This window comes from Bombus pascuorum, chromosome 4 (assembly GCF_905332965.1).
Source record: "Bombus pascuorum chromosome 4, iyBomPasc1.1, whole genome shotgun sequence".
Lineage (NCBI taxonomy): Eukaryota > Metazoa > Arthropoda > Insecta > Hymenoptera > Apidae > Bombus > Bombus pascuorum.
Window position 1 is genome coordinate 7,226,335 of NC_083491.1, and position 14,504 is coordinate 7,240,838.

At 33.2% G+C, this 14,504-nt stretch overlaps 3 protein-coding genes across 3 annotated transcripts; 2 read left to right on the plus strand and 1 right to left on the minus strand.

Moving 5' to 3' along the window:
• The first annotated feature begins 3 nt into the window (after window positions 1-3).
• LOC132906230 (TM2 domain-containing protein CG10795) lies at window positions 4-1,366 on the plus strand. Its single transcript, XM_060958231.1, has 3 exons — window positions 4-337; window positions 565-646; window positions 818-1,366. The coding sequence occupies exons 1-3, from the start codon at window positions 136-138 to the stop codon at window positions 1,092-1,094; spliced, it is 561 nt and encodes a 186-aa protein (XP_060814214.1). The 5' UTR covers window positions 4-135; the 3' UTR covers window positions 1,095-1,366.
• An 895-nt stretch (window positions 1,367-2,261) lies between these two features.
• LOC132906120 (mucin-2-like) lies at window positions 2,262-8,551 on the plus strand (the record flags this gene model as incomplete). The annotated part of the gene is made up of 2 exons (XM_060957989.1): window positions 2,262-7,791; window positions 7,858-8,551. Coding segments are annotated over 2 exons (5,952 nt in total), but the record flags the coding sequence as incomplete, so codon positions are not given.
• Window positions 8,414-11,642, minus strand: LOC132906228 (mitochondrial potassium channel ATP-binding subunit). Its single transcript, XM_060958229.1, has 10 exons — window positions 11,320-11,642; window positions 10,904-11,228; window positions 10,654-10,821; window positions 10,147-10,560; window positions 9,773-10,084; window positions 9,471-9,694; window positions 9,194-9,368; window positions 8,943-9,121; window positions 8,715-8,862; window positions 8,414-8,638 (listed from the first exon to the last, which is right to left on the minus strand). Exons 1-10 carry the CDS (start codon window positions 11,373-11,375, stop codon window positions 8,558-8,560), a joined length of 2,082 nt encoding a protein of 693 aa, XP_060814212.1. The 5' UTR covers window positions 11,376-11,642; the 3' UTR covers window positions 8,414-8,557.
• Window positions 11,643-14,504: the final 2,862 nt, after the last annotated feature.

Below are 14,504 nucleotides of genomic sequence, written 5' to 3' on the forward strand. Positions count from 1 at the left end.
GGCGCCAGAGGGAAGTCGTTTTAATAACAGTGCGTTCAAAATACAAACATGTACAGGATATCGCGAATTTGTGGGAGACAGTAGATACAGTGACAGAGTGTGGTATTTATAGTAATTGTTATAAAATGAAACGGCATGTTCCACCTGATGCAATACCTTAGCGGGCTCTTTTTGCTTTTTCTCTCGATACCGCTGAGCAATGGTGTTGATTACACGTATGAAATCGACTGCAGTAACCTACGAATGGGACAATATATCTGTCCTCATCCCGATTATGATTTCATAGATCCGAAAACGCAACAACCCAAAGGTTGCACAAAGGAAAATAAAGCCAAAGGTAGATAAATTTTATTGCGTTTTTCTTCTTATTGCTCTGAAAAGGAAGAAAAGTTCGACATAACCTATATGTCAGATGTACTCCAAGTTTGAAAACGTGCATTCTATAATTGTTAATCATTTAAAATTTGTCTTTCTTTTCTTCGTTCATAGATAGATAAATTAATTACCTTTTCTAATTTTGCGTACATGGAAATTCAAATTACATATTCATTGGTTTGTTCTCAGTGTTATGTCTGGCTGCGGATGGCCTCATTTGTACAGAAACAAAAAATAATACATTCAAGAAAGATATGCCTTGTAAATGGACGTAAGTATATATAATATTTATTTACTATATTAATGTTTCAAATAAAATTTGCTAATATTTGTAATATTGAAAATGTATTTACAAACATGATACCGAAGATTATATTTAATATTTAATTTAAAAACATATTCATACAATAAATAAAGTTGCTTTTTATATTTATATTTACAGAAATGGATATTCATTCGAGACAACATTGTTACTCTCTATATTTCTTGGAATGTTCGGGGCAGATAGATTTTATCTTGGGTATCCAGCATTGGGCTTTCTTAAGTTAAGTACTTTGGGATTCCTCTTTCTTGGCCAATTTGCTGATATAATACTTATTGCAACACAAATCGTGGGACCCGCAGATGGTTCGCATTATGTGATACCATATTATGGTGCAGGAATTCATTTTGTGACAAGTAATAACTTTACATACAGAGTGCTACAAAACGAATGTTGAATGATTTTTTCTCATACAGAAGATAACGATTGATCAGTCTAAAAATTCTACAGCCCCTGTTTTAATCACAAACAACGATATACAATCCTAGAATCAAGTCCTATATCAGCATACAGGGAAAAAATTACTGTGTATGCTATTTTAATGAACAAACAGATGATAATTGTTTTGTAGATATGTATTTCAACGAAACATTGTATATACAGATTTGTTACTGACTTATTACCTATTGCCAGTATGTTCATGTAATAAATATTTGTTTTTATCTGGAAGTGTTCCTTTCTTCCTCTATTAAATACTTCTAAGTTTACGATCATTGCATTCTTTTATATTCGTCGTTATTGTTATCATCTTGAATATCAAAAGGATTAATGCTTACCTAATTTACAAAACGTGCCTACCGACGTAATTTAATCACAGTTAATTAAGCAAACTTATGTGAAGAACAACGTGTAAACTTGATCACGCACTTGTATATTGTGTAAAATGACGTTCCCGATAATTGCAATTATCGCAGCTTAATTATCATCCAGCACGTTTTTGATATAAAAGTGCTGAAACACGTTACCTTGATGGACAGACAACTTTCGGCATCGAGTGTAAAAAGTATTCTCACGGATTAAATAAGTAAAAAAACCTTCACTTCGATTAATGTGATTATCGAATATGAAGAGTTTTATTCTAGTTTTACTATTCCAATTTGTGACTCTAATCGTAGTTAGTCAACCAGTGAGCAGATTAGATGTAAGTCTTCCATTACTTTATTATTATAATTTTGTATATTCTAACATTAGATAGGACAGAATTTACAAGCTGTTCCTTTTTTTATTTTTTCACAGTAATATAAAATAAATTTTATATACCTTTGCAATAATAAATTTAACATAATAATTCTTTTAATTAAATATAGTTATTTTTATTAAACAAATTAAATATTTAACAAATATAGACTGTTTCGTTTAACTTAGATATTTAAACTTTATTTCAGAATTTTTGCAATTTTTTATTCAAAAAACGTCAATGACGTCACGATTTAAAGAAAACAGATTTCATAATTATAAAATTCATCTCTTTTTAATCAAACTATGTAAAGATTACTTCCGTCATTGTAAAATCGCAGATCGTCAGTTTAATTATATTTTAGATATACACTCTCATAAATGAACCTCTAATTATCTACAGGATGTTGATGCCACAGATATCACAAATTATGAGGCACACAGATATCCCAGGACTTTAAAATCTAAGCATCCACCATGCAGGATGAACCAATATTTCGACGTAGACAAGCGCAATTGTATGGGCGTAATCGGTGGCGGAAAAGCACTTTATGTAAATAACAAAATATCTTGCGGGTCGAATGTATTAAAATCACACTGCACAAATCCAAGATACTACTACATTTGCAGACAGAACAAAACCATTTTGGCCCAGTGTCCCCAAAACAGACATTTCGAAAGCCATCTACAAAAATGTATCTTGGTACCTCGTGACAAGCATATTTCTGCTACCAACGGACAAAATTCCGATATTTTTGATTCTGTTCAACATCTCGATTGCCTAAAAACCGGCTCATTTCCGGTTCCAGATAACTGTGGTTTGTTTTATACTTGCTCGATGCATGGTAAGAAAATGAACAAAAATTTCTACACGTGTCCAAAAAATATGGCTTATGACACAGAAACTGAAATGTGTAAACCATCCAGTACTTGTCGTGAACCAGAATCATTAGCCTCGTGTAGAGATCATCCATGGGATGGAAAGAAAGAAAATGTGGCATTAAAGGAAGCTGTATTTCCGACAAAGGGAAGATCGGAAACTTGTGAGACGATATTTACGAATGAAGAAGACACTACAACTAATTCAACGTCCGATAGTGATGATGAAATTAAGTTGATAACTACTTCTTACACCGAACCATTCGTATCTGAACTCACGCGATCAGGTGATAGTAATGATATTGTAACGACGACGGAACGTGCTTTGGAAAAGTCACGTTTTACAAACAATGGAGATTTCGCGATACCTATAACTGCCACGTATTCAACAATTGCAGTAGAGAACACGTATCCGACTGAATTTAATTTGCCCGTCGACGTAAATGGGAATAAAGAATTAGGATCTAGGACTGTAGCAGAACCATTTGAAAATGATCATACAAGAATTATAACGGATGATCCTAAGGAGCAATCACCTGATGACCAAGATAGAACTGGACCAACAATTTTAGATGATCCATCAACGTTAGAAAACATAGAGCGAGAAAATATTCCTGATTCTGAAAATCCTAGTTTGGGAAAACAATATAATACTACAGAAGAATTTAACGAAGAGCCAATGTTTGGGATCAGAAACATCGACACTGAACCAATAACATTAGCCGATCCTACAAGCCCAAGAAATAACGAACCGACTACAAACCTAGATACAAACAAAACGCCCTTGGAAATTCCTATTGATGATCCTAGATTACAAAACCAACATAGCACAACAAAAGCATTTAACGAAGAATCAATTAGTGGAGCTGAAAACACTCTACCAACAATTATAGAGGATGTTACAGCTCCTAGTCCAGTACAACCAGAGGAGCCACCGATTGCAGAAATAATTCCAACTGAATCGCCCGTACAAATACCTACTGAAGAACCTAATTTAGAAAACCAACATAGTATACAAGAAGAATCCAGCGAAAAGCCAGTTACTGAAAATGAAAGCATGAACATTGCGCCAACAATTTCAGAAGATCCTACAATCCTTAATAATGTCGAAGCGAAAGAATTACCGGTTACAGCAATAATTCCACTTCAACCATCCGTGCAAATTCCTATTTCTGAAGATCCTAATTTGACAGATCAATATAAAGCACCAGAAAATTTGAGCGAAGAATCAACTACTGAAACTGAAAACATTAACACTGATGAAATAATTGTAGGTGATCCAACAACTCTTATTAATACAGAACCGGAAGAAGAACCGGTAACAGAAGTAATTTCAGACGAATCACCTGTTGTAAATCCTACTACTGAAAATCCTGAATTACCGATTCCTGAAATTGAAAATATTAACACTGAACCAACAATTCTACCTGATCCAACAACCCTTATCAATACAGAACCGGAAGAGGAAGGGGTAACAGAAGTAATTTCAGACGAATCACCTGTTGTAAATCCTACTACTGAAAATCCTGAATTACCGATTCCTGAAATTGAAAATATTAACACTGAACCAACAATTCTATCTGATCCAACAACCCTTATCAATACAAAATCGGAAGAGGAACCAGCAAAAGAAGTGGTCTTAAACGAATCACCGGATGTGATTCCAACCACTGAAAATCCTGAATTACCGATTCCTGAGATTGAAAATATTAACACTGAACCAACAATTCTACCTGATCCAACAACCTTGATCAATACAGAACCGGAAGAGGAACCGGCAACAAAAGTAATTTCAGACGAATCACCAGTTGGAATTCCTACTACTGAAAATCCTGAATTATCGATTCCTGAGATTGAAAATATTAACACTGAACCAACAATTCTACCTGATCCAACAACCCTTATCAATACAGAACCGGAAAAGGAACGGGTAACAGGAGTAACTTCAGACGAATCACCAGTTGGAATTCCTACTACTGAAAATCCCGAATTACCGATTCCTGAAATTGAAAATATTAACACTGAACCAACAATTCTACCTGATCCAACAACCCTTATCAATACAGAACCGGAAAAGGAACGGGTAACAGAAGTAATTTCAGACGAATCACCTGTTGTGAATCCTACTACTGAAAATCCTGAATTACCGATTCCGGAAATTGAAAATATTAACACTGAACCAACAATTCTACCTGATCCAACAACCTTTATTAATACAGAACCGGAAGAGGAACCGGCAACAAAAGTAATTTCAGACGAATCACCAGTTGGAATTCCTACTACTGAAAATCCTGAATTATCGATTCCTGAGATTGAAAATATTAACACTGAACCAACAATTCTACCTGATCCAACAACCCTTATCAATACAGAACCGGAAAAGGAACGGGTAACAGGAGTAACTTCAGACGAATCACCAGTTGGAATTCCTACTACTGAAAATCCCGAATTACCGATTCCTGAAATTGAAAATATTAACACTGAACCAACAATTCTACCTGATCCAACAACCCTTATCAATACAGAACCGGAAAAGGAACGGGTAACAGAAGTAATTTCAGACGAATCACCTGTTGTGAATCCTACTACTGAAAATCCTGAATTACCGATTCCGGAAATTGAAAATATTAACACTGAACCAACAATTCTACCTGATCCAACAACCCTTATCAATATAGAATCGGAAGAGGAACCAGCAAAAGAAGTGGTCTTAAACGAATCACCGGATGTGATTCCAACCACTGAAAATCCTGAATTACCGATTCCTGAGATTGAAAATATTAACACTGAACCAACAATTCTACCTGATCCAACAACCTTGATCAATACAGAACCGGAAGAGGAACCGGCAACAAAAGTAATTTCAGACGAATCACCAGTTGGAATTCCTACTACTGAAAATCCTGAATTATCGATTCCTGAGATTGAAAATATTAACACTGAACCAACAATTCTACCTGATCCAACAACCCTTATCAATACAGAACCGGAAAAGGAACGGGTAACAGGAGTAACTTCAGACGAATCACCAGTTGGAATTCCTACTACTGAAAATCCCGAATTACCGATTCCTGAAATTGAAAATATTAACACTGAACCAACAATTCTACCTGATCCAACAACCCTTATCAATACAGAACCGGAAGAGGAACGGGTAACAGAAGTAATTTCAGACGAATCACCTGTTGTGAATCCTACTACTGAAAATCCCGAATTACCGATTCCGGAAATTGAAAATATTAACACTGAACCAACAATTCTACCTGATCCAACAACCCTTATCAATACAGAACCGGAAAAGGAACGGGTAACAGGAGTAACTTCAGACGAATCACCAGTTGGAATTCCTACTACTGAAAATCCCGAATTACCAATTCCTGAAATTGAAAATATTAACACTGAACCAACAATTCTACCTGATCCAACAACCCTTATCAATACAGAACCGGAAAAGGAACGGGTAACAGGAGTAACTTCAGACGAATCACCAGTTGGAATTCCTACTACTGAAAATCCCGAATTACCGATTCCTGAAATTGAAAATATTAACACTGAACCAACAATTCTATCTGATCCAACAACCCTTATCAATATAGAATCGGAAGAGGAACCAGCAAAAGAAGTGGTCTTAAACGAATCACCGGATGTGATTCCAACCACTGAAAATCCTGAATTACCGATTCCTGAGATTGAAAATATTAACACTGAACCAACAATTCTACCTGATCCAACAACCTTGATCAATACAGAACCGGAAGAGGAACCGGCAACAAAAGTAATTTCAGACGAATCACCAGTTGGAATTCCTACTACTGAAAATCCTGAATTATCGATTCCTGAGATTGAAAATATTAACACTGAACCAACAATTCTACCTGATCCAACAACCTTTATCAATACAGAACCGGAAGAGGAACCGGCAACAAAAGTAATTTCAGACGAATCACCTGTTGTAAATCCTACTACTGAAAATCCTGAATTACCTATTCCTGAAATTGAAAATATTAACACTGAACCAACAATTCTACCTGATCCAACGACCTTTATTAATACAGAACCGGAAGAGGAACCGGTAACAAAAGTAATTTCAGATGAACCACTTGTTGTAAATCCTACTACTGAAAATCCTGAATTACCGATTCCTGAAATTGGAAATATTAATACTGAACCAACAATTCTACCTGATCCAACAACCTTTATTAATACAGAACCGGAAGAGGAACGGGTAACAGAAGTAATTTCAGATGAATCACCTGTTGTAAATCCTACTACTGAAAATCCTGAATTACCGATTCCTGACATTGAAAATATTAACACTGAACCAACAATTCTACCTGATCCAACAACCTTCATCAATACAGAACCGGAAGAGGAACGGGTAACAGAAGTAATTTCAGATGAATCACTTGTTGTAAATCCTACTACTGAAAATCCTGAATTACCGGTTACTGAAATTGAAAATATTAACACTGAACCAACAATTCTATCCAATCCAAAACCCCTTATCAATACAGAATCAGAAGAGGAGCCTGAAAAAGAGGTAGTTTTAAACGAATCGCCGGTTGTAATTGCTAGTACTGAAAATCCTGAATTACCGATTCCTGAAATTGAAAATATTAACACTGAACCATCAGTTTTGATGGATTCGACAACTCTTATTGATACAGAACCGGATGAAGTAACAGAATTAATTTTAGACAAATCATCCGTTGGAACTTCTGCTACTGAAAATCCTAGTTTAGAGAAAGAATATAATAATATATTAACCAATTCGATAGCCCCTGATACTACAAAACCACAAAAACACCTAGTTACGTACATAATTCCACCTGAATCATTCTCGGAAACAGAAGGTCCTGAGGAACCTATTCTGGAAGTTGAAAGTACTGTAACAGAAGAATTTACTAAAGAGCCAACTATTGGAACTGAAACTATTGGTACTACTTCAGCTATCTTACCTGATGCTCTAATATCTAATATGACAGTACCTAGGGAAACAAATACAGGAACAGAGGCAAATGAACCATTGTTAGAAACAAGTAGGTCAGAAGAATTCATTTTACATAATCCACCTACTACACCTGTCGTAAATGATATAATTACAGCTACAAAAGAAGATCCAGAACATAATAATAAAGGAAGCGATGAACAAATACCCGTTAAATATGGATCCGGTGAATCATTAAATTACGATTTAAATAGAATGATAACCACTGATCCAACAAGCTTGATCAGCACAAATGGAGAATCTGTATTACAAAATGATAGAGCAACACCTGAAATTAATACTGAAGAAACATTTTCAAATGTAGTAGCCGGAAAGCCTGATTCTAGAGCAATGAAAAAACATTCGAAATCATCTCATAAACATTCTGAGATTATAGATAAGGAGGACGCGTGTAATAATGTTGCACAAAAAGAATCAGCAACTACACCGAAAGATACACACATGCCGTCAGCGATATACTATATCATTGATAAGATTAAGCAATGCTTGACAAAAATTTTAAATGTGTTACATCACTAAGGATGACATAAAATATATTAGTGAATTTTTATTTAAAAAATTGCATTTATATATCAAATTAAAAATATAAATATAATAATATAAAATATAAATAATATGGCAGGTATAAAGATGAAGATAAAAAATTATAAATATTTGAAAATATAAATTATATATATTTAAGCGTGTATGTATATATTAGAATCGGAGGTAGTTCATACAACGTCCTTAAATAATATTCCTATTATTCCAAAATAAATATTTTAGAAATTGTATTATGATTTAGAGTTTCATTAATATTATGCATTAACTTTGTCTTGTTCGTTTACTAAAGTGTAATATAAGCCTTTCTTTTTAATTAATTCTGTATGTGTACCCATCTGAAAATAAGATGTGAAAATAAATATATTAATTTAATTCAATGTCATGTCTGGAATTTTGTATTGGAATGCGTACTTCCGTGATTACTCCTCGCTGCAATACAACAATAATGTCAGCATTTTTAATCGTGCTTAATCTGTGAGCGATTACTACGACTGTTCTTCCTTGAGTAACATTGTCTAGCGCTTTCTGTACAATTCGTTCACTTTCATAATCTAACGCACTAAAAGTTATTGTATAAAATTAAAACAATCAGTTCAAATATATAGAGTTATTACAATAACTGTTGTCTATGATTCTTACCTTGTAGCTTCGTCTAAGATTAAAATAGAAGGTCTTTTTAATAAAGCTCTTGCGATTGCAATACGTTGCTTTTGTCCACCGGAAAGTTGCGCTCCCCTTTCTCCTACTTGCGTATCGTACTTACTCGGAAAATTCATAATAAATTCATGAGCATTTGCTTCTTTAGCAACTTCAATGACCTAAGAATATTTAATAATAATTTTTCTGTAGAAGTATAACTTTAATAAACCTCTAATTTTAACAGTATTTACATCTTCATCTGTAGCATCCGGCTTTCCATATCGTATATTTTCCATAATACTAGTGGCAAATAAAATAGGTTCTTGATTTATATACCCTAGAACGTTACCTCGGAGGTAACTAGCATTGAGCGATCTTAAGTCTTTACCATCAATTGTAATTGAGCCATTATTAATGTCATAAAATCTGAAATATTTTATATTATTAGTATTTTATATTATTTGGTAGACTAATCGATGATCAAATTTTATATGAAAAAAATTTTTGAATCTAAGATAATCAAAGTACCTTTCTAACAAGGCAGCTATCGTTGATTTTCCATTGCCGCTAGAACCAACGATAGCTACTGTTTTCCCAGCAGGAATGTGTAAGCTAAAATTCTTTAAAATAATGTGATCTTGACGAGTAGGATAGCTAAATTCTACGTCTTTAAACGTGATATTTCCTGCTAGGGATTGGTCTGTAATAACTTCTCCATTAATCATCTGATATGATGGTGGCATTTCTAGATACTATAATAAGGGATTGGATCAAAATAAAATAAAGAATACTTTTCATTGTATTGATATAAAATAAAATTGTATATGTACCTCAAAAACTCTAGCACCAGCACTAACACCTCTAACATATGATCCAAATAACAATGATAATTGAGATAAAGATTTTTGTATAGTTTGCGTGGCCATTAAAAACGCCATTAAATCTCCTGGAGATAATTGCCCAGTAGACATTAAATGTCCACCAAAATATAAAGTACAAAGTAAGATACTATTGAGAAATAGATTTGTCCCCCCTTGGAACAAAGCAATTCCCAAACCTAATTTTTCATATAATGCAGCTCCTAATGTAGTTTCTTTACAGAACATTTCTATCTCTTTTTCTTCGGCTGAAAATGCTTTCACCTATAAAAATAATATGCTATAAATTATTTAAAATAATTTATCATTATCATACATGATATTACCGTTCTAATATTTTGTATGGCTTCCTCACAAACATCTGCAGATTTAGCAAGTTGATTCTGTGCCTCTATAGATAATTTTCTTAAACCTCTTCCAAGCAATGTACCAATAAGAATTATGGTAGGCAAAGATAACACTGTAGCTGCAGTCAATTGTGGTGAAATCCCTATCACAGAAACTATGCAACCAATAATTTGCGTGGTGCTTCTTAAGCCTTGTGATATACATATTTTAAAGGTACTTTTAAAGTCTTGAATATCACTGGTTAATCGACTTACTATTTCACCACTACGATTCTTATCAAAGAACGTGATGTCTTGCATTATAATTGATTTAAATACATCTTTCTTTAAATTCATAGCTATTCTTTCTCCCACATGTGAAAGCATATAAATATATACAAAGGTAAAAAGTGCCTAAAAGTAAGAGATTTCCTATAATTTCTCAATTTAAATTATGTTATAAATAATATAAAAAATATACTTTTTTCCAGATAAACATTTACATACTTGTGCAACATACATACGTGCTAATGCAAGTGCAGGTTCTGTCAATTGTAATAGCACAGTTTTTAAGCTATCTTCCCCTTTGGTTTGACAGATTTTTGTTAATATGTTTATAACATGTCCCACATGTTGTGGTATCCAAATATTTAATACAGCAACAACCATTGCACTCTAAAAGTTAAAGTTATCAATTACATAAGTATACAGAAATATAAAATCCACATTTGCATATGTATTGTACATAAATACTTACTGACAAAGCTATCAATAATTGCCAAAGATATGGATACAAATATTCTAAAAACTTTTTCCATTTCAAAGTCAATTCTTTATTATCTTTTGTAATATTTTCCGAAATTTTAGGTGTTTTGCCTTCAACAGCAGAAGTATGACACTTTATCATGCATGTTAATACAATACTACTTAAACCACCTGAACCAAATTTTAAAATTGTTGAGAAATTTTTTAATCCACTATTGTCATTTTTTACAGTCTCTTTGATACCACTGTTAAATTTTCGTTTTGCTAGATCAAAAGGTTTGTCCTTTTGTTTCGATAAAAATAATAACAAGGAATCCCTGCAACAAAAATATTTATAATGATTGAATACAAATTTAAGATTATTACAATTTATTGTATGAAAAATTTATTACAAAACATGAATGATACCTTGAACATTTTGAATAATTAATATGTTTAAATAACACAGCCCTCAGTATAGACATTTTCGTAAAATATTATTCTATTCGTTATTTAATTCTATAAAATATACTAGTATTCGAGTTATTTTTTATAATATACTTGTCATGTCTCAATTTGTATGAAGCAATAAAAGAATACTCTTCATTTATTTTTTATTGTTAGGAACATGATGACTAGTATAATACCAGCTATTACCTAATGAATTAATAAACGACATTCAATAAGGTTAGAGGAATTCATAATACTAAAGATAATTAATACTGTGCCAAGGGGAGCGCCATATTTAAAGCGCTTGCAGCAATTTTGTTTCCCAAATTTGTCACTAGATAGCGCTTACTGTACTATTAATTTTGATAGCCTCTCTACGACTTGTTCGTGATGGAACACATGGTAAAAATCGAGTGAAAATAGTGGATAAAGTTTGATAGAATATAGAATAATGCTGAAGTAACAGTGATGTATTAAATCAAAAGTTAGAATTGTATGCTGTGTTTCAAATTCATTTGCAGTAGAATTCTTTTGATGAAAATTCTTTTAATGAAGAAAGAATTTAATGTAAGTTGTTATCTAAATTTTATATTCAATATTATGACAAACATATCATGATACTGGTGTATTATCAATATTAGTGACACATTACGAAAAAGAAATGAAATATGGAAGATGAACATAATAAAATGTGTTTAATGTAGACTATAAGAGGAATTTAATTTTGTAAAAAGATTTTAAATATGGCTACCGTGATTTACGCGCCAAGTCTTTCAGTTAGTTTGTTCGCAACCCATAAATTAATTTATGAGTTCAATCTATATACGACTTAAAAGCGCGAAGGAAAGGTATTTTTTGAAATATTGAAAATACTTCAGCGAAATTCTGTTTTATATTTTATTTGTATTTCGCCAAATACTTCTTTTTGTTTTGAAATCGTAATTCAAAATGGCGCTAATATTTAATTTTTCTACAGATGAATTGCACCTAGATACATGAAAAAGGAAATATTTCGATTAAAATTTGATAACAATATTGCAATTAAGTTGGAGGTAAATTAATTTATAGCAGTAATTCTTCAACGATAACATTTATATTTACGCATTCTAAACAAATCAAATAGATTATTGGTGGATATTAATTTATCCATCCACTGAAACAATAATTCTTCAATATAATACTGTACTCTACCGAGAGCTAACGATTTGAATATTTATTGAGGCAACAGCAGAATATTACATTGTAATTTCCAATAACAATTTCATGGTAATACTATTTATATAGTATATTCACAGTATACTGAATAACATGCACATACATACATAAATCCAAAAACTGAACTCGTTATTTGCAATAGAAAAGGTGGTCATTACTAGCAAAAAAATGTTGATGCTTTGAAAAATTAACTTTTTAATTAAAAAAAAAAAAATAGAATTATCAATATTTAATAACATTAATAGGAATAGTAGAAAAACTGGCCATTTTAGACCAGAATTTATTGTTACAAGCATAATATATACTATTTGTTCCTTTCTCCTTTTTTCAAAAATTCAAATTACCAAAACAAGTCAACAGTAACTGCAACTATATCTGGTCCAAACAAAAAATGAATGTCCTGATTGTGAAAAAGAAATTGCAAGGGGGCCTTAAAGCACTGTTACTTGACAAGTTTAATGGCAATATTAAGGTAAAATCCAATTGATAGACCTAATTCAAATCCATAGTTACGAATAGGATATTTGTCATTCATTTAAAAAAGGAAGTTGCTGATCACAAAAGAAGGAAAATTGCATGGAGATTTTAAAGTATCGATATTTAACAAGTTTAAGAGGAATGGTAGAACAGCAACCGGTCTGTACAGTACACGAAGGTCTCGTGTCATTGCCAGACTCGCTGAACACTCGAGCAAGTACTTAATACTACCCTCTGCGGTGTATTCAAGGCGGGAGCGAGCATTTCAGAGCGAATGTAATAGCCGCACAGGCAATTAAACGTGGCAAATACATAAATACACGTTATTAACTTTGCGTACAAAGAGGCTGCCGGGACGATTAGGCCTTTCGAGGCTCAACTGTTCACCCTAAATCTCGTCCTTCTTCTCTGGTTCGCCTCCTCCTCATCCAACGCTCGCAACAACGAGTCGCAATTTCAGAGCTTTTTCATGGGGCCGATGCATTACCATACTGATCAAAGCTGCTGCTTCCTGCATAACTCACAGGGAACAACGGCTCCCCGTTGTTATCCGTTAGAAAAACCGTGTGTCTTCGGTGAGATAAGTCGAAGAGTGGCTCGTTACGTTCGTGGATGTGCTGGCCCAAGTACGCTTTTGATTTTCGTAGGCGCAGAGTTCTTCTACTCTCGGTTCTTCAACGTTTTAAACGGTCGTATAATTTTCTGCTGGTGCTTCTGCCGTTTTTTAGTATCGTCTAGGGGCGAAATAGTTTATCTTCTTTTTAATAAAAGAGCAAGGAGAAATATATACTTTAATCTCTATTATTGCAATATTATTCAGCTGTGAATACATAAGTTTATGGAAAATTTCTAGAGAATAGTACGGAGTTAATATGGATGAAATAAGATTTTTGGAAAGTGCATGCATATATAAGTATATTAAAGTATATATTAAAGTAAGCACATTAAAGTATACTAAATTACATAATCATCCAGCATCCCGCTAAATGTAATATCAGAAGAAATACAAAGGTTTCGCCAAACGTAGGAAATGACAGGAATATTGTACTATTTATTAAATATCTGAATCTCTTGATAAACAATGAACTAAAGTAGGGTTACTCCGCTTGACCTTAATTTCTATGTATAAGATCGATTATAATTAAATTTAATTATAATTTTATACAACATCCATTATATTATAGGAACAGTGGAAAATTGATCTTGTACGATGAGAGCCTTGTTTGCTAAGAGAAAAATTAAATCAATTCATGGATATGTAATTTGCAAGCTGCGATTCATAAAAAAGAGAGCACAATCGAGCGAAACGCGTCGAACAAACAAATATTCCGAGGCTCCGCTCATAAAAGCCTCGATTCCACCGGGGTTGCTATTCCATCTTTAACGAATCGAAACTTGTGAGAGGCGAGCAGAGCGTGGGCGGTCGGTGGCGCGTTAAAACACTTTCTTCGACAAAAGCCATCGAGGCTCGA